Source organism: Papio anubis, chromosome 3, assembly GCF_008728515.1.
Source record: "Papio anubis isolate 15944 chromosome 3, Panubis1.0, whole genome shotgun sequence".
NCBI lineage: Eukaryota > Metazoa > Chordata > Mammalia > Primates > Cercopithecidae > Papio > Papio anubis.
Window position 1 is genome coordinate 168,872,331 of NC_044978.1, and position 18,299 is coordinate 168,890,629.

At 35.3% G+C, this 18,299-nt stretch overlaps 1 protein-coding gene across 2 annotated transcripts in view; it reads right to left on the bottom strand.

Moving 5' to 3' along the window:
- NCAPG (non-SMC condensin I complex subunit G) overlaps positions 1–18,299 on the bottom strand; it is a 33,393-nt gene that overhangs the window by 13,912 nt on the left and 1,182 nt on the right. For both annotated transcript variants that reach the window (XM_009206580.2, XM_009206581.3), the window contains exons 2-12: positions 17,870–18,073; positions 17,155–17,383; positions 15,317–15,462; positions 14,961–15,045; positions 12,842–13,034; positions 12,209–12,358; positions 7,226–7,366; positions 6,573–6,696; positions 5,286–5,375; positions 4,783–4,962; positions 1,652–1,762 (exon numbers count right to left, since the gene is read on the bottom strand). In XM_009206580.2, the coding sequence (XP_009204844.1) occupies positions 1,652–1,762; positions 4,783–4,962; positions 5,286–5,375; positions 6,573–6,696; positions 7,226–7,366; positions 12,209–12,358; positions 12,842–13,034; positions 14,961–15,045; positions 15,317–15,462; positions 17,155–17,383; positions 17,870–18,073 (1,653 nt within the window). The remainder of the gene's footprint in view (positions 1–1,651; positions 1,763–4,782; positions 4,963–5,285; positions 5,376–6,572; positions 6,697–7,225; positions 7,367–12,208; positions 12,359–12,841; positions 13,035–14,960; positions 15,046–15,316; positions 15,463–17,154; positions 17,384–17,869; positions 18,074–18,299) is intronic.

The following is an 18,299-nucleotide window of genomic DNA, read 5'->3' on the forward strand; positions in this document are numbered from 1 at the left end:
CTCATTTTGGACTAGTTTTTAAAAGCCATGTGTGGCTGGCAGCTACCATATTAAACAGTCTTCTCTTCCTTTTTCATATAATGTCTACTCAAATATCAGATCAGGGTCACCTTCCATGAATAGGTCAAATCCTGTTATTATAAGTTCACATATGGCCATATAGCTCTTCTTCATAGCAAGCACTAATAGCACAAACTTTCACTTATTTCTTTACTTAATTGATGCTCCTCTCACTAGACCAGATCAACATGGGCAATCTGTATCTATTTTGTATACCATGTATACTTTATTCCCAGCACTTAGTATGTAACAGATGTTCAGTAAATATTTGCTCAATGAATAATTTGGATTTTCCCAATGAATAATTTATTAAATCTTTTATTTAAAACACAGTAACTTCATAAAAATATAACTTTTATCCAAATATCTTTTATATTCCTCTAATCTCTTTCAGTCTTTAACCACGGATTTTTATACACTTAAAATCATTATGACCATTCAATTTTGTGTTTCTTCTTCACATAACACTGTATATCCTTTCCCACATATATACAGTCTTCATATTTACTACTTCAATTTTGTAGGACCAGACATAAAATACCCAAGTACAAACTAAGCATCACTTTTCACTAAAGATAACTGCTTTTCTAAAAATAAAGCTAAATTCTAATGGTTGAGTACAAAACAGTACTTCTCCAGAAGCTCTGAACTATTAAAACTGGTTTTCTTTACTACATTCAGGAACTCATGACAACTCAAGGAATTAGACTTCAGATTATATTCATTGGCTATTTCTCACTAGTACCAAGTAAATACAATTTTGAGAGACTTCTGTAAGAACCTGGCTACATACAGAATTTGCTTAGAATGAGTAGTACTATCAAAAACAACAACAAAACAGTGCACTAATACTGTGGCCATTAGCCTCATGTGGCTACTGAACACCTGAAATGTGACTAGTCCAGTTTAAGATGTGCTAAGACTTAGTATGCAAAACAGAATGTAAAATATTGCAACAGTTTTACTAGTGAGTAAATAATGAAATGATTAATATTTTGGATATATTGGATATATCCAAATAATACAGTTGGATATATTCAACATACTAAAATTATCCTTTTTTTTTTAATGTGGTTACTAAAACATGTAAAGTTACATATGCTTTGCACTATATTCCTTATCAGAAAGTAATGTTCTAGAGTCTTACAGTACTTGTGTCCCTATGGGAATTACCTACAAAGGGTTATTTTAAAAGCCCTTTAAATATAATAAATAAATTCCTTTCCCAGGGCATAAAATATGATTGTCTCAGTCTCATTACATAGCACGATTCCAGAACTTAAATATTCCTGGTATGTTTCAGTATCTCCTCTCTTACTATTCAAAAAATGAAGATATTCGGTATCTCTTTCCAGTATAAAATGATTTTTTCAAATCTTTAAGAGACTGTAACTTATATATCAGGTCCTTTACAGGCATTATCTTATTTAATCCTCACAATATGAAGTAACTGCTATATATATATATTTATCATTTATACTTAGATATTTAAGACAGTAATCTTTTCATTATTTTGATTTCTAAAGAACATATTACTTATAAAATAAGAAAGGAGTGGACTAAAATAAAGCCCAAGAGGCCATCAACATACCAAAGATTCGATGATTCCATTCATGGTTGCACTTAAGCCTGTTGAAATGGACATCTGCTTCAACAGTTCATAGCATAAAATAAGACATTTCTGCAATGTTTCAGCATCATTCTAAAATGAAGACAAAATATTCAGCATTAGTAATATCTTCTCCCCATCCCTTAAATGTTTGCTTTCTCAGGGCTTTGTGTAGGGCATACTGTCCCTCTATATAGACTCTGTAGGTGATCTTACAGCTATCACAGATAGTAAATGGTAGAGGCAGGATTTTAAAATTGACAACTTCAGCCAGGCGCAACAGCTCACACCTGTAATCCCAGCACTTTGGGAGGCCATGGCGGGTAGATCACTTGAGGCCAGGAATTTGGGGCCAGCCTGATCAACATGGCAAAACTTCATCTCTACTAAAAACACAAAAATTAGTGTGGTGGTGCACACCTGTGGTCCCAGCTACTTGGGAGGCTGAGGCACGAGAATGGCGTGAACACAGGAGGCGGAGGTTGCAGTGAGCTGAGATCATGCCACTGTGCTCCAGCCTGGGCGACAGAGGGTTGCCTCAAAAAAAAAAAAAAAAAAAAAAAAAGTCTAATCTTCATCCTGCCTAATTATCATCTCCAAAAAAAAAAAAACCTGACAACCTCGTTTATCATCTATGAGCTAACCCAGCTATTTTCTAAGTTTCAGATTCATATATACAACTGCTAAAAGACATCTCCTCTTGGATGTGCCAGTCTCCTCAAACTCAACATGTCCAAAAGGGAACTCATCATTACACAAATCTCTCCTCTTCCTTGTTCTCTAACTTCATGCCGTCATCACCATCTACCCAGTTGTCTAAACCAAAAGACCTAAGATACATTCCTGACTCCCTTTTCTCCCTGTTACTAATTTCTAAATACCTCTAAAGTTCATCACTACTTTCCACATCCACTGTCATTATCTTGTTCAGACTACCACCATCTGTAAGTCTCCCAACCCTACTCTAAGTCTCCCAACTATTATGCCTGTCTAAGCTTTTACTACTCTCCAATCTATTTCCTAAACAACAGTGATCTGAGACATAAGACTTACCTAACCACTTAAAATACTAGTGGTTCACCATGATCCTTAGAATACAAAATTTTTAGTATTGCTTACGCAAGGCCTTATGTGACCTAGGTCTTAATTTTTCCCCAGATTTCTCTCCTGCCTCTCCCCGTCAATTCTCTAGTCACATGGACCTGAAGTTTTAAAACACAACAGGCATTCTTTAACTTCTGGACCATCACAGATGTTGTTCCATCTGTCTACAACATTCCCTCCATAATTCATTGAGGAGAGACAGCACAGAGTGAGTCACAAGCACAAGTCTAGAGCCACTTCTTGGGTTTAAATCCTGCCTCCACCATTTACTATCTGTGTGATTTTCGGCGAGCTACTTGCCCTTTGTAAAATGAAGATAATAATAGTACCAACCTCATAGGCCTATAGTAAGAAAAGAATGAATTCACATTTGTGAAGTAATTGATGCTGTGACTACCACAGAAAAAGTATCCTCTAACTGTTAGATTATATTGTTATTTTTATTCTAATCTCAGGATAAAACATGTCTTCCTTTGGGGAAGCCAACAATACTCTACCAGCATTAGATACCTCTCCATAAAACCTCTATACTTCCCTGACCATAGCATCCATTATGCTCTGTTGTAGTTGCATCTTAACAGATTTGTAGCCCTCAAACAGGACAAACAGACACATAAATGATCAAAGCGAGTCAAGTTAAACAGATGATATTAACCATGATAGACTACTTTTGCTAATTTTAGAATTTTAAGCTACAGTTTGTCATTTTTCAGATGATATTTTCAGTTTTTGCTTTAAATTTACTTTCCAAATTTAATAGCCTATAATGGCCCACAGACTTTGTCAAATAAAAGCCACCAGTAATAAAAACAAAATTCAGGCATACTCTCTGGAAAGGTGGGTGCTGGAGTTGGGATGTCTATAGCCAAAGAGATCAGAAACATAAGTCATGAAACTCTCCTATAGAGTCTCCTATTTAGCATTCTTTTTATGAGAATACTCTAATCAACACATCCCAAAATCACAATAAAATGATGTTCATTAGAAAAGGCAAGATCACAAAAAAAATTAAAGTTAATATCAAATATTAATTGATACCTATCTTATGTTTACACATTTATCATTTGTTATAAGACAGAACGGTATCAATACCATTAACAAAAAATTTCTTTAGGGAGGAAAGAAATAATCCATTTAAGAGACTACTTTAACAAACTAATTTTTTTTTTTTTTGAGACGGGAGTCTTGTTCTGTCGCCCAGGCTGGAGCACAGTGGCGCGATCTCCGCTCACTGCAAGCTCCGCCTCCCGGGCCCACCCCATTCTCCTGCCTCGGCCTCCCGAGTAGCTGGGACCACAGGCGCCCGCCACCGCGCCTGGCTAATTTTTTGTATTTTTAGTACAGACGGGGTTTCACCGTGTTAGCCAGGATGGTCTCCATCTCCTGACCTTGTGATCCGCCCGCCTCAGCCTCCCAAAGTGCTGGGATTACAGGCGTGAGCCACCGCGCCCGGCCAACAAACTAATTTTTTAAAAAACAAACTACTGAAAAGCAAGCTTTAAATGTTACTAGACATATAAGTTTAGTATGTCATCAAAAATAACAAAGCTGCTTAGCTTTTTCTAAAAACACAAAAGTAATTTAGTTTTAAAAAATGCAGTTACCATAGAAATTATTTTGCTAGCAATAAAAAAGAAAGGTCATGGATCTTCCACAAATAAGAGAAAAATGGATCTATTTTCCTTTTTTAAACCATTCAAGACAAAATACCAGAAAACTCAGATGTGAACCACTGGAAAGCTAGCTTCCCTGGTAAGAAATACTTCGGATTCTAGAGATTAGCATGACAAGGAAGCAAATAAAGTCCTACCTACAATAATTAAAGTTAATTAAGGCCTTTCAAAGTCCAAAAATAGAAACAGGGAAAAACTTTTTTCATTTTAATTCATGTCACTGTTATAAAGTGCTCAAAGTAAATATATTTTGGCAATTCTAGAAGTTGGAGAAAATAAGATTTAGTGAGATGATTAATAACACCTGAGATTTAGTATGAAAAAAGTTACCTGTACCTTCTCTATGTGGACTTCTTTAATTTCAAGTTGCTCCGTCTCTTTCAAAAGGTTTATTCTGGCATCTTCTAATGCTTTTATTTCTTCTTTTAATTCTGATGCCCGATTAAAATCCTGTAAGGTAATGCAATTTTCCAAAGCTTCTTTGGCTTCAATAAGCTTAACTTTTATTTCAGCCATCTAAGGGAAGATATAAATTGTTTCAACATTGAACAAAAACTGTTAATATGAGTATCTGTAGCAATTCAGACACATTATTTAATATCTCAACTGCCCAGAATTTAATGAGTCAGGCATATGCAAAACTCATAATTTTCCTGACACAGAGATCTGCATATCTGAGACTGACATATGTGGTAACATTTTAAATATTCTTATAGTTTAACAATTAAACAATAATTTGACTATGTGAGAAACATTTCAGAACTGCACAGCAAGAGGAAAGAATAGACTTGTACAACTACATTACACTCAAGCACTTCTTTCATTTAAAAGAGACTTACCTTGAGTTCTTTCTTTCTCACATCAGCTGGATCATCATTAACACCAACAGTAACAATGGGTGCCCGAATCTCTGAGATAATTTCTGTAACCTGATAAGTTAAGATTCAGAGTACATGCTTTAATATATGTTTGATATATCAGCAAATAGTATCAAAATTCTATATAAAACTCCAAGTAGTATCCACCATATATTGAATAATAGAGCAAAAATATACAGATAGAAATAGCACATACTCTGTTTGCTAGACAATTTTAGAAAAAAAAAATACATCTGACTACAAAATGAAATTATTTGAATGGAAAGTAAATAGGCACACAGACACTGAAAGTAAATTATCCCTCATATAATGTTTGAAAAACAGAAAAATGAATTATGGTGCTTAAGATGAGACACTAATAAATTCTCTGCCTGAAATCCTCAACCCTTGTCTTGTTCAGCTCTGTAGGATTTAAACACAGAAAAATGGAATATCCTTTTATTCTTCCTTTGGGTAAACAATGCATAAATAATAACAGCATAAGGAAAGACTTTCCTTTCAGAACCACTTGTATATTGGAACTGGTTGATCAGGAAAAGGCTGCCTCCCAAATAAAAGTATTTAAGCAGATGCTGAATAACAACTAAGTATGTTGTAGAAGGGGTGTGTATATATAAGGAGAGGATGGAAGAGATGACCTGTGAATTAACCTGCAACTGAAATTACATGATTTTTACGAAATAAATGATATAGATCTGTCTTTTTTGGCTATGCCAGAAAAAAATAACACTGAAATAGTATTATAGTAAACAATTATTTCTGTATTTATCAAGCAATATAGAACAATACTTTTATGAACAATACCTCATTGAACAATGAAAGGTAGATTTCATTGCTATTCTTATTTGCAGACATGTAAAAAGGCAGAATAACTTGTCCAAGGCCACAAAGCCAGAAAGTGTCAGAGGAGATTCTAAACCAAGGTATGTATAATTTGAGTAAGCTCTCAAAAACACTAGCACCCAGTGCCTCATGGACAAAACCATACCCCACTTGTAACTTCCTACCAAACCTGCTCCATTTCAAACTGATTCAACAATAACAGGTACACTAAGAGGAAGAAGGTGATTTTTTAAAACATTCTGTGTATGTAAGAGATAGATAATTGGTTTTAAGAAATTTTAAAACTCATTAAAGAGAAAACTAAAACAAAACAAAGACAAAACAAAACGTTCTAAAGAGAAAATAAGACAGTATTCAATGTCATTGACCAAAACCTCTTTATCAACCATGAGGAAAATTACTTACAATTTGTGTTCTCTTATTATCATCTATAATGATGTGGAGTAGTCTTTCAACAAGACAAGAAACCAGGGATACTGGGATTGTGGGTAAAATAAGAATCTCCTGTAAAACAGCCAGCAGTTTTTTTCTGCAGTCAAAAAGAACTAATTTAAATATCATTATGACGAAACATGTTTTATGTCTAACATTCACCTACTCTGCAGACTTAATTATGTTTGTTTCAGTTCTTTCACTTAGGTTTATCACTATAATAGGTACAAAACTCTGTATGTACAGACTTTAGGTCAAATATTCTCATTCCACACACAAAAATTTTTTATAAAACACCCTATGATTTTTAATAAATCAATACGATAAAATGACAAAATACCAGAAATGATTAAACCTTTTAGAAAATGCTACTAGCCTTAATAAATCTAAACAGAAACTTTTAACCAAAAACTGCAATTTCATTGATTTATTCTGAAGAAATTGAACTAGAAATATAAATGTGTGTGTATATATGGAAATACATAGAAGGCAAAAGGGAAAAGAAAACTTTTTATACCACTTTAGAGAGCTAGGGTAAATATGTTTAGTTATATTGTAAAAGGACTATATTTCACTATAACAAATTAGAAGGGCAAATTAGAATGATAGTTAACATTTAAACATACCTTCCTCCTTCTTCATTGGTATCCAAAGACTTAATAATTAGAATCAATTGTTGACCTATGAATTCTTTTGTCATCAAATTTCCAATATAGGAAAAATCACCTCTGTGTTCTTCATTAACAACTGGAATGCTCTGCATATAACTAAAACAAGCAGAATTAATAAAGTAGAATCTGTTAAGAAACATCAAACAAGAGTTGATTCCCACCATTAGGTCAGAAAAGGGGCATTTTCAGGTCATGTTAGTCTAAATACATACATGTCTATACCATGTAATTTGGTCTACAAACTCAATTCTATGCCACCGTCATTAACTTTTGCAAACAAACTTATAGATGAATCAAAAGAATTTGGAAAATGTATTTTCAATAGTGACTCAAATTTTCTATGGGAAATTTTCAAAAGGTACATATTTATGTCTAACTGACAACTAATTATTTCAATGTCACCAGCAGTCTCCCAATTATAGATGGTCCCCAATTACATATGGTCCAACTTACAATTTTTCAACTTTAGGATGAGTTTATCTGAGAATTAAACTCATTTGACTTATGATGTAGCCCCACTATAAGTCAAGAAGTATCTATCAAGTTCTGAATCCCCTGCCCAAAAATCCAATTAGTCATAAAGATCTAATCTTCAGCCAGGCACAGTGGCTTACACCTGTAATCCCAACACTTTGGGAGGCCGAGGCAGGTGCATCACAAGGTCAGGAGTTCGAGACCAGCCTGGCTAAGATGATGAAACCCCATTCTCTACTAAAAATACAAAAAAATTAGCTGGGAATGGTGGTGGGCACCTATAATCCCAGCTACTCGGGAGGCTGAGGCAGGAGGATTGCTTGAACCCAGGAGGCGGAGGTTGCAGTGAGCCAGGATCACACCACTACACTCTAGCCTAGGTGACAGAGCAAGACACCATCTCAAAAAAAAAAAAAAAAAAAGATCTAATCTTCATCATGCCTAATTATTCTTTTATTTTAAACAATTGTAACAATAATTACACAAGTAATCCATGAACACAATTAACTTTTTTGAAAAAATCAGAAAAATATAAACAATTTCACAAATGTTTATTATTCTTTCTTAGGAACCCTACTAATCTCTGTATATCCCACCACCATCAGCTATCTTTTATTTCACCCTTTTATTCTTACTACAGACATCACTACCCAAACTAAAGCCCTTTATAATCCTCACCAAGAGGGCTGTATATTCAGTAGCCTCTGCTTTTTGTGTGGAATAAAAAAAGCTACTTAAAAGTAGAACTAAGAGTTTAAGCTTACTGAAGTGCCTTTAAGATGGAAGTAACATGAAAAACAATCCTGATCAAAAATGTCATTTAAAAAATGTCGCCAGGCACAGTGGCTCACACCTGTAATCCCAACACTTTGGGAGGCCAAGGCGGGCGGATCACTTGACGTCAGTTCAAAAAGAGCCTAACCAACATGGTGAAACCCCATCTCTACTAAAAATACAAAAATTAGCCGAATGTGGTGGTGGGCACCTGTAATCCCAGCTACTCAGGAGGCTGAGGCAGAAGAATTGCTTGAACCTGGGAGGCAGAGGCTGCAGTGAGCCAAGATCACGCTACTGCACTCCAGCCTGGGCAACAAAGCAAGACTACATCTCCAAAAAAAAAAGTGAACAAAAATCAAGTTACAGAAATTGTGGTATATTGTATAATGAATGAGTATATTCTCATGTATTACAAGGTGATGACCAAGAGTAAATAAAAGCTCATAAATTTCTGGCCACAAGATTAGGACTTTCAAGACATCAGCCACCCTTTGGATTCTAGTAGGAAACTAAGGAAAACTACACAACTGATAACTATCAAAATCAACCAATCAGTAGAGTTACTCTTTTCTGACAGGCTGAAAGAAAACCTTCATTTACACTCATCTTTGGATCTCTCCCCACTTCTCCAGCCCAGCTTTAGCAAAATGCATAGCATCTTGGCCGAGGGTATTTTTTTAAGTAAATTCAAACAGTTGTTTAATTTATAGATTAAAAATCCCCAACTGCATAAATACAACTTAAAACTGACCCACCAATTTTAGTTACCATGACATCTTCTCTTAACCATTTGTAAAGATATTTATTATAATGAAGAGACCACTCAAGAAAGTATTTTAAAATCTAAGAATTTATACTTAAGACGGCTTTCAACAAATTTTATTGTTGTCCTTTTTACTTACTCTAGTTTGATAATCCTCAGGTCCTTGTTTGCTCTTTAAGTGAGCACCTCGGTTAAGCTAAATTGTTTCACATCAGAGTTCTCAGTCATTGAATCTACTGCCTAAAACATACAATATGTCTGAAACTATATTCCTGAGATTATCAGGAAACAATTTGTCAATTTGTTTCTGTACTCAAGTATACTAATCCCATCTAGTCATATTCCTCCAAAAAGACAGTCATTCTATTTTTCAGGTATTCTTTCAACAATCACTAAAATAAATTTCTGAAAGTTTTCCTCTTTTTTTTTTTTGAGACAGAGTCCCACTCTGTCGCCTAGACTGGAGTGCAGTGGCGATATCTCAGCTGACTGCAAGTTCTGCCTTCCAGGTTCATGCCATTCTCCTGCCTCAGCCTCCCAGGTAGCTGGGAATACAGGCGCCTGCCACCATGCCCAGCTAATTTTTTTGTATTTTTAGTAGAGATGGGGTTTCACTATGTTGGCCAGGATGGTCTTGATCTCCTGACCTCATGATCCGCCTGCCTCGGCCTCCCAAAGTGCTGGGATTACAGGCGTGAGCCACCGCACCTGGCCGAAAGTTTTCCTCTTTAAAGGTGAAGAAAATAAGCCAATGAGGTTAAAGTTCCTTACTTCAAAACTCAAAGACTGAGTGACAAAGGAAATGTTAATCCCTGACCTTTCAGAAGGGAGGAACAAGCTCTTAACAAGTCACCTTCTGATGCTGTCCTTGAGGAAAACTCCTCCCGCTTTATGCCATTTAAATATTTAATATTTCCTCATATTTTCTTGTATTTTCACTACCTCCTATAAACTTCTTTTATATTAATACATACTATTAAACTTTGCCACAAACTCATTCCTTTTGGAAACATTTCAACATGGCCCAAACAGCATTATAATGAATTCCCTAATTAAACGTCAAAGTCTGAAATAATTAACATTAAAACGCTCATTAGATTCACACAGGTTCTTCATGATGTTAATATGGGCTTGAGCTATAGTTTCCCTACTGGCTCATATTTGAGATACTTATCCTAGATTTAGGATTTTTGTGGGGGAAATTTAGAGGCATGCACAGCTTTGCTGCCTAACATCTATGTGAGATCATTTTAAACAAAAGCAGAGAAGTGTTATTTCATACAGATAATTCAGTCCCATAATTAATATTATATGGAAGCTTTTTTTAAAAAAATACATCAGGCTGGGCACTGTGGCTCACGCCTGTAATCCCAGCACTTTGGGAGGCCATGGCAGGCAGATCACGAGGTCAAGAGATCAAGACCATCCTGGCCAACATGGTGAAACACTATCTCTACTAAAATTACAAAAATTAGCTGGGCATGGTGGCACGTGCCTGTAGTCCCAGCTACTCAGGAGGCTGAGGCAAGAGAATCACTTGAACCCGGGAGGCGGAGGATGCAGTGAGCCGAGATCGCACTACTGCACTCCAGCCTGGCGACAGAGCAAGACTCTGTCTCAAAAAAAAAAAGCATAGAAGTTAGAGTTAAAAACCTACATACCAATATCTATCAAAATATACATATATTATCCTTTGGTGTAGCAACTTATTTCTTGGAATTAACCCCCAAAGGTACCTAAAAATGTAAAGGAAGTTTAACATACTTTTGCTTTTATCAGGGAAAAATGGAAACATCCTAAATGTCCATCAACAGAGGAATAAATTAAATGTTACCACCATACTATGGAATGATATGCTGTTAAGACTGTAACAGCATCTATTACATTATATATGCACCAATATATAATGATCTCAGGTATCAGCTGAAAAAAAAAAACAGTATATATACAGTGTTATATTTTTAAAGAAACCTATATTCAAAAAATGCATATAAATGCAGAGAAAGAGGTTTGAATATATACCCTATATTTTTTAGTTGCTAATTCTAAGGGTTGCTAGAATCTACACTTAGTTGCTAATCAGTGGGATTGAGGAAGTAGGAAATAAAAGGGGGATTCCACATTTTTATTCTATATACCTCTGTATTTGAATTTTGACAAGAATGCATTCATACTTTTCTTATATAATTTTAAAGTGAAATAAAGTAATCCAAATAATTTCTTAATAGGTATAATTATGATAATCCAAATTGTTTTTGAAAAAACTTTAAAACATGAAGCCAGATAGTAAGTTTTGAATAAATAAAACTGGCCACAAAGATCCACGCTGTGAACTGGCAAACAATGGTTCGTGTATCAAATCCAGACTACTACCTGTTATATAGCTTGCAAGCTAAGAGTATCTTAAATTTTTAACTGATCTTTTTTTTTAATTTCTTATTTTGCTAACACACGAATATTAAAGTTCAACTATTTAGTGGCCATAAAAGTCAATAAAAGTTTTCTTGAAAAACAGTTATTTACATTGTCTTTGGCTGCTTTTACGATACCATGGCAGAGTTGAGTCATTGTGACAGACGGTATGGCCCACAGGACCCTAAGATATTTATTATCTGACACTTAACAGAAAATGTGCCAACCAATTTCAGAAATAATATATCATCATTATCAACTTTATGCAGAAATGGTCATACTTATATCTTAACAGTTTTGAAGAAATGATCCTAAACATAGTGACTTGCTCTTTCAGTATACAGACCAGCACAAGATATTCAAAAAGACTCAATGTATATAACTACCCCCGCATGTACAAAAAACGGATTTTTAACCTATTCACAATTAAGCATGACTTTGAGGAAGGGAGCTGGAAGGTTGACACATGCAGCAACACAATCACTTTCCAAACTAAAAGAAAAAAAATTTACCTCAGTAAATAGTCTGCATATACTACAGGCTCTGGCAAAATCTGCTCTAAAAATTCTTCACCTTCATCTCCTTTTGATTTCAAATATTCACAAAGGGCACACCAATACAAAGCAATTTCAGGAGTTAATGTTTCCACTGGAATCAATTTCCTTCATTTAAAAGAAAGAGTGTAAGAGAAAGCATGATCTTTTTATCATTAAAAATGGAATAGTACAAAAATGGGAATAAGAACATTTGCTTTAAAACTTCCACACTATCCTTTTAATTAGTCATTAATGTATCCACACAAAAAGGAATGAAGAAACTTAGAACAAAAAAGAACCAAATAAGCAAACATATACTAGGGGTGCATGTTGCTGGATTTTCTCATGGTAAGCTAATTCAAAAATCAAAGTAAGAAATTGAAGGGGGGAAAACACTTAGCTAAAGTAGATAGTCTATGATAAAGCAACAAGTTCTTACACCAGCAGGGGCAAAAGGAAGGGAAAAAAGATATTCATCAGACTAAAAGAAAACAAGAGAGAGGTAAGATTAAAGGTATTAATATAATCTTAAGCTATGGGGATGAAAAAAACAAACTAATTGCATAAGTTAATCAGTATTACATTTCAAAGAATGAATCCTTTATGTACCTGCTATCATTGTTTTTACAAAGTCCCACCAGTTCACTGAGAGGAGTCATTGAAAACAAGGCATTGAGAACAGAGACTGCCACTTCAGAAGAATTTTCTACATCCAACCGATGAAGCAACTGTAAGATATTTCCTTCAGAGAACCGTAACCAGCCTTGGAGAAGATGCTTCTGCATAGCTTGTTTCACAGCATCTATTGAGTCATTTGAAACATAGGTGAACAAAGGCTCCCTCTAGCTTCCATCTCTTGTATTTTGTCTATTTTAATTAACAAAGTCAATATTTACAATAGAAATAGTAGAGGTTAAGAGGCACAACTAAGGAGAGAGATATATATATATATATATATATTTTTTTTTTTTTTTTTTTTTTTTTGAGACAGAGTCTCGCTCTGTCACCAGGCTCGAGTGCAGTGGCACCATCTCGGTTCACTGCAACTTCCACCTACTGGGTTCAAGCAATTCTCCTGCCTCAGCCTCCCGAGTAGCTGAGACTACAGGCGTGCGCCACCACGCCCAGCTAATTTTTGTTTCACCATGTTGGCTGGAATGGTCTTAATATCTTGACTTCGTGATCCACTTGCCTTGGCCTCCCAAAGTGCTGGGATTACAAGTGTGAGCCACAGCGCCCAGCCAACTAAGCATATTAAAGGAAAAAAAAAAAGAAGTACTGTGATACTGCAAAAGTCACTGTGATGGCCACTTACAAATAAAAATGGAAAAGGCTCAGCACGAAATACCACAGCCTACACAAATATCTTTACATTCCTTCTCCCCTGGGTTCAATGAGCTTCAGGTGTTAGCCCAGAATATGTAATAGCTATTATTTCACTTGTTACCGGATTTCATCTATTATACAATTGCTATTTGCAGTAGTGAACTATACAAGCATACATCACCAAATGAACCTTAGTCTTAGCTTTTAAGGTCATCCTAGTAATTAATTCTCTGACAATGCTTTCAAACTCAAGTCGGTTTTCTCACTATAGCACAATAGAGCCATCTTGGCCTTCTCGTGGGAGTTAAAAATTTCAAAAAATATCATTCTTATAAGCAGATTGTCTTAGGCTCCCCAACCCCTGGGCCATGGACTAGTACTAGTCTGTGGCCTGTTAGGAACCGGGCCGCACAGCAGGAGGTAAGCCGTGGTCTAATGAGCATTACCGCCTGAGCTCTTCCTACTGTTAGATCAGCAGACGCATTAGATTCTCTTAGGTGCAGGAACTCTTATGAACTGCGCACATGAGGTATCCAGGGTGCGCGCTCCTTATGAGAATCTAAGTAATGCCTGATGATTTGAGGTGGAACAGTTTCATCTGGAAACCATCCAGTCCGCCCTCTGTGGAAAAACTTCTTCCATGAAATCGATACTTGGTGCCAAAAATGTTGGGGAATGCTACTCTAACAGAAAAAAAAAAAAGGAAAATTATACTGGTCTGACCATTCCTAACTGTTGTTTCTGATACACAGAACACATTCATACCACGGTATACACATAAGGAACAGCGTTTTTTTTTTTTAAGGAAGAGAGGGCAAACAGATCTTTTCCTACTTCTAACATGAATTAGCTCTACAGACTTAAGTATTGTTTCTCCATCTGTAAAACACAGAAAGGGTGAAAGAAATAAGCTCTGCTCCTTCAAAATACCAAGATCTTGGCTGGATGCGGTGGCTCACGCCTGTAATCCCAACACTTTGGGAGGCCGAAGCAGGTGGATCACTTGAGGTCAGGAGTTCAAGACCAGACTGGCCAACATGGTGAAACCCCGTCTCTACAAAAATATAAAAATTAACCAGGCATGGTGATGTGCACCTGTAATCCCAGCTGCTCAGGAGGCTGAGGCAGGAGAACCACTTGAAACCAGAAGGCAGACATTGCAGTGAGCCAAGATGGAGCCACTGTACTCGTCTGAGTGATAGAGCAAGACTCCGTCTCAAAAATATATACATATCAAGATCTTTAGCCCTATGTTTTCTATATAATACATCAAGATAAATTTCACCAGGTTCATGGGACTGGCAGGCTTACTTGACCTGATTTGACACTTTTTTCCTAAACCTTGTTAAGTCTAACCTCAAAATCTACTAAAGTTTTGTATATATAAAGTTGTTTATCTTACCTGATCTGTCATTAAGACCTTGTTGAAGGAGCATTACTCTCTGAGCAATGGACATAGCTCTCATATGAACCTTTTCAGCTAAAACCTTAAAAATAATTTATAAAGATGGTCATTAACCTCAACACAATTTACAGATTTCATAAGAACATCACCATCTTAGAAAATTACCCAGAATCTCCAACATTAATACCTGGTAACACACTTAATACAGTAAGATTCTACCTAAATCACCTGTGTTCTCCATAAAACCTCAATTGAAGAAATTATTACATGCCAAGTATTTTTCAAAGGCACTTTAAGAAAATGGCTTCTTGTCCCTTAAGAATATGCCAACACAAGACATTGAACTTATTTACCTGATAAGCCAGCTTTCTGACAGCCTCTTTCACATCCTTGGTGCGCCCTACAATTTTTGGCAAAGTCTTTGCTGATGGTGCAATACATGATAACACTGCCCGTCTAACTTCTGGATTTGAATCATTTTCAATCAAAGTAGCATATGCTAAAAATAAAGCAATACATTTTGGTACTGAAGAAATTATTTATTTAACTATAGTCATAAAATAACACACATTTTGATATTTTAAAATGCCTTTAATATGATAAAGATAGGCTGGGCACGATGGCTAATGCCTATAACCAGCACTTGGGAGGCCAAGGTAGGTGAAGAGCTTGAAGCCAAGAGTTCAAGACCAGCCTGGGCAATATAGCAAGACCCCCGTCTCTACAAAATAATTTTGAAATAAAAAATTAGCTAGGCATAGTAGTGGCGATTCCAGTTACTTAGGGGGCTGAGGTGGAAGGATCACTTAAGCCCAGGAGTTTGAGGCCACACCTCTTCTATCCGGCCTGAGTGAGAACCCATCTATAATAGAAATAATGTCCTTTTTTTAGCCTTACACATTAAGTTTTTTTCCCACCAACTTCCTTCTCACTATGTTGCCCAGGTTGGAGCCAAAGTGCTGAGATTACAGGCCTGAGTCACTGCTGCACAGGTCACGAACTTCCCTTCTAAAGACACAAGGGGGAATTAGTCAACGGACTGGCTCTAAGGCCAAAAGTGAAAGCAAATAGCCCTAACAGTCATGGTAAATTAATCATAAAGATTATGTCTGTGCTACTCCTCAGTATTTAAGAGAAAGCTTAATATAGCAGTTTATTTTAAACTGATAATGGCTTTATAAGGGCCCATTATTTTGTTTTTTTAATGAGACCTAAAAGGAAATATTTTTTGGTTTTATTCATTGAAACAAACTCATTTCTTATATTTAAATATATTTATCTGTACTTCTCACATCTTTCCCACTCAATTATTAGTACATGTTGACTATCAAATATCTATGTTTAGTTGATGGGTGCAGCACACCAACATGGCACAAGTATACATATGTAACAAACCTGCACGTTATGCACATGTACCCTAGAACTTAAAGTATAAAAATAATAATAAAAAAATTAAAAAAAAAATAAAGCAGCTACCTTTTCAAAAAAAAAAAAAAAACAAATATCTATGTTTTACACAATATTATTATGGGTATATTTTAACACCAAAAAAAAATACCAACTACTATAGTGATAAATATACCAGTGATAATGGCAGAGATTTATATTTGTGACATAAGAATTTCTGTTCAAAAAAAAAGATATCCCAAAGGGAGTGAAACAATGATACCCCAATGAGCCACCTAAAGCAGAAAGAGATATACAATTCATATGACCCAAGGATTTCTTGTCAAAATATATAAAGAACGCAAATGAATTTTTTTAAATAGTATTTTAAATTAAAAACCCAATGAAAAAATGGGCAAAACACAGTAACAGGTATTATATAGAAATACAACTGGCTGCTAAATATATACATACAGCATGATTTACACAAAATGATAGGAAAACATTAAGATAGACATATGTGATTTATGTAAAAAATTTTTTTTTAATTTAAGCAAGAGACTAATTAACCCAAAACTGAGGATAATAGTTACTTCTGAGGGACAGGGATGCAGCTGGGATAGGATGCAAGTACTGATTATTTTTTTTAAGCTGGGTGGTTGCTACTTAGGTGTTTTTTTTTTTATCTGAATCATATATTAATTACCGATACTCTTCATATGTATAGACCATAATAAAAAGTTTCAAATACTGAGAATTTAACAAAATCAACAAATCTGAAAAAGATTTAGGAAACTACACACACCATTAACCACTGGGCATTCATCATCCTTGGGATCCTGAAGTCGTGAAAGCGCCAGAACTGCCTGTATTCTCACATTTGGAATTTTATCTTTCAATCTAATAAGCATGGCTTTATTAATTTTATCAAACACATCATCATCAATCTGAGCATTTTCTGGCATACTTCCCAAAAGCTTGTTTATGAGCTGGCACACTCTAAATCTCACTGCATTGCTGTTTGCTTCATGAGACTAAAACAGAAACAAATCAAAACTTATTCATAGTCACATACCACTCCCAAATAATCAATATTATCTGAACTCTATATATTCAGAATGCAAGAAGTTACAACAACAATTCATTTCCTGAAGAGAACTTATAATGCTACCTTGGTCCATATGTATAGCAAATATATATTTTATACAGTCTCAAAATAAACAGTCTGAAAGAAGTCTTTGCTAAGTTACATAGTCCTCTGTGTAGCAGCTTCTAAAATACAGAACTCATTTAAAATAAACATAGGAGAACTGGTTTAAAGAGGTCATTAAAAATTTAATGTTGGAGTTAAAGTCCACTTTTTAATCATAATGATAATTCTAATATTTCCCATAAAACGTAGACTCATTCAGATTTTTTAAATCACTAGATATTTCATTGTCAAAAACATACAAACTCCCACGACTCTAAGTGGCAAAATTTTCTAAAATCCCTCCCCAAAGCTATCATTTTCATAGTACCTTTAAGAGAAAAGTAAACAAATAATTTAAAAGGCCACCATCTTCCTCTTCCTCATCATCTTCCATATCCGATTGGTGAAATGAGGTAACAAACTTTGCTGCAAATTCTATTACCCTCTCCACAGCTGGTTCACGTTTATAGACCACCATAACATATTTAAGGTAATGTATGAACTCCTCATGAAAAACTGTTTTATCATCCATCTGAAAGACAAAAGAAACCCTTCATAAACTGCACCGACAGAAATCCTTTATTCCCAACATCACCCTAAGACTTCTGAAAGCACTAGCCATAATAATGCAGACAAATTAAAATCTTTATTTAGTAAACTCTTAATTATCCAAACCAGCAAAAGGGCAATCAATTTGCATGAATTTCTCTCCAGGCTATAATGGGAGTACACGAGCTTGACTTTTGACAGTAAAAAGA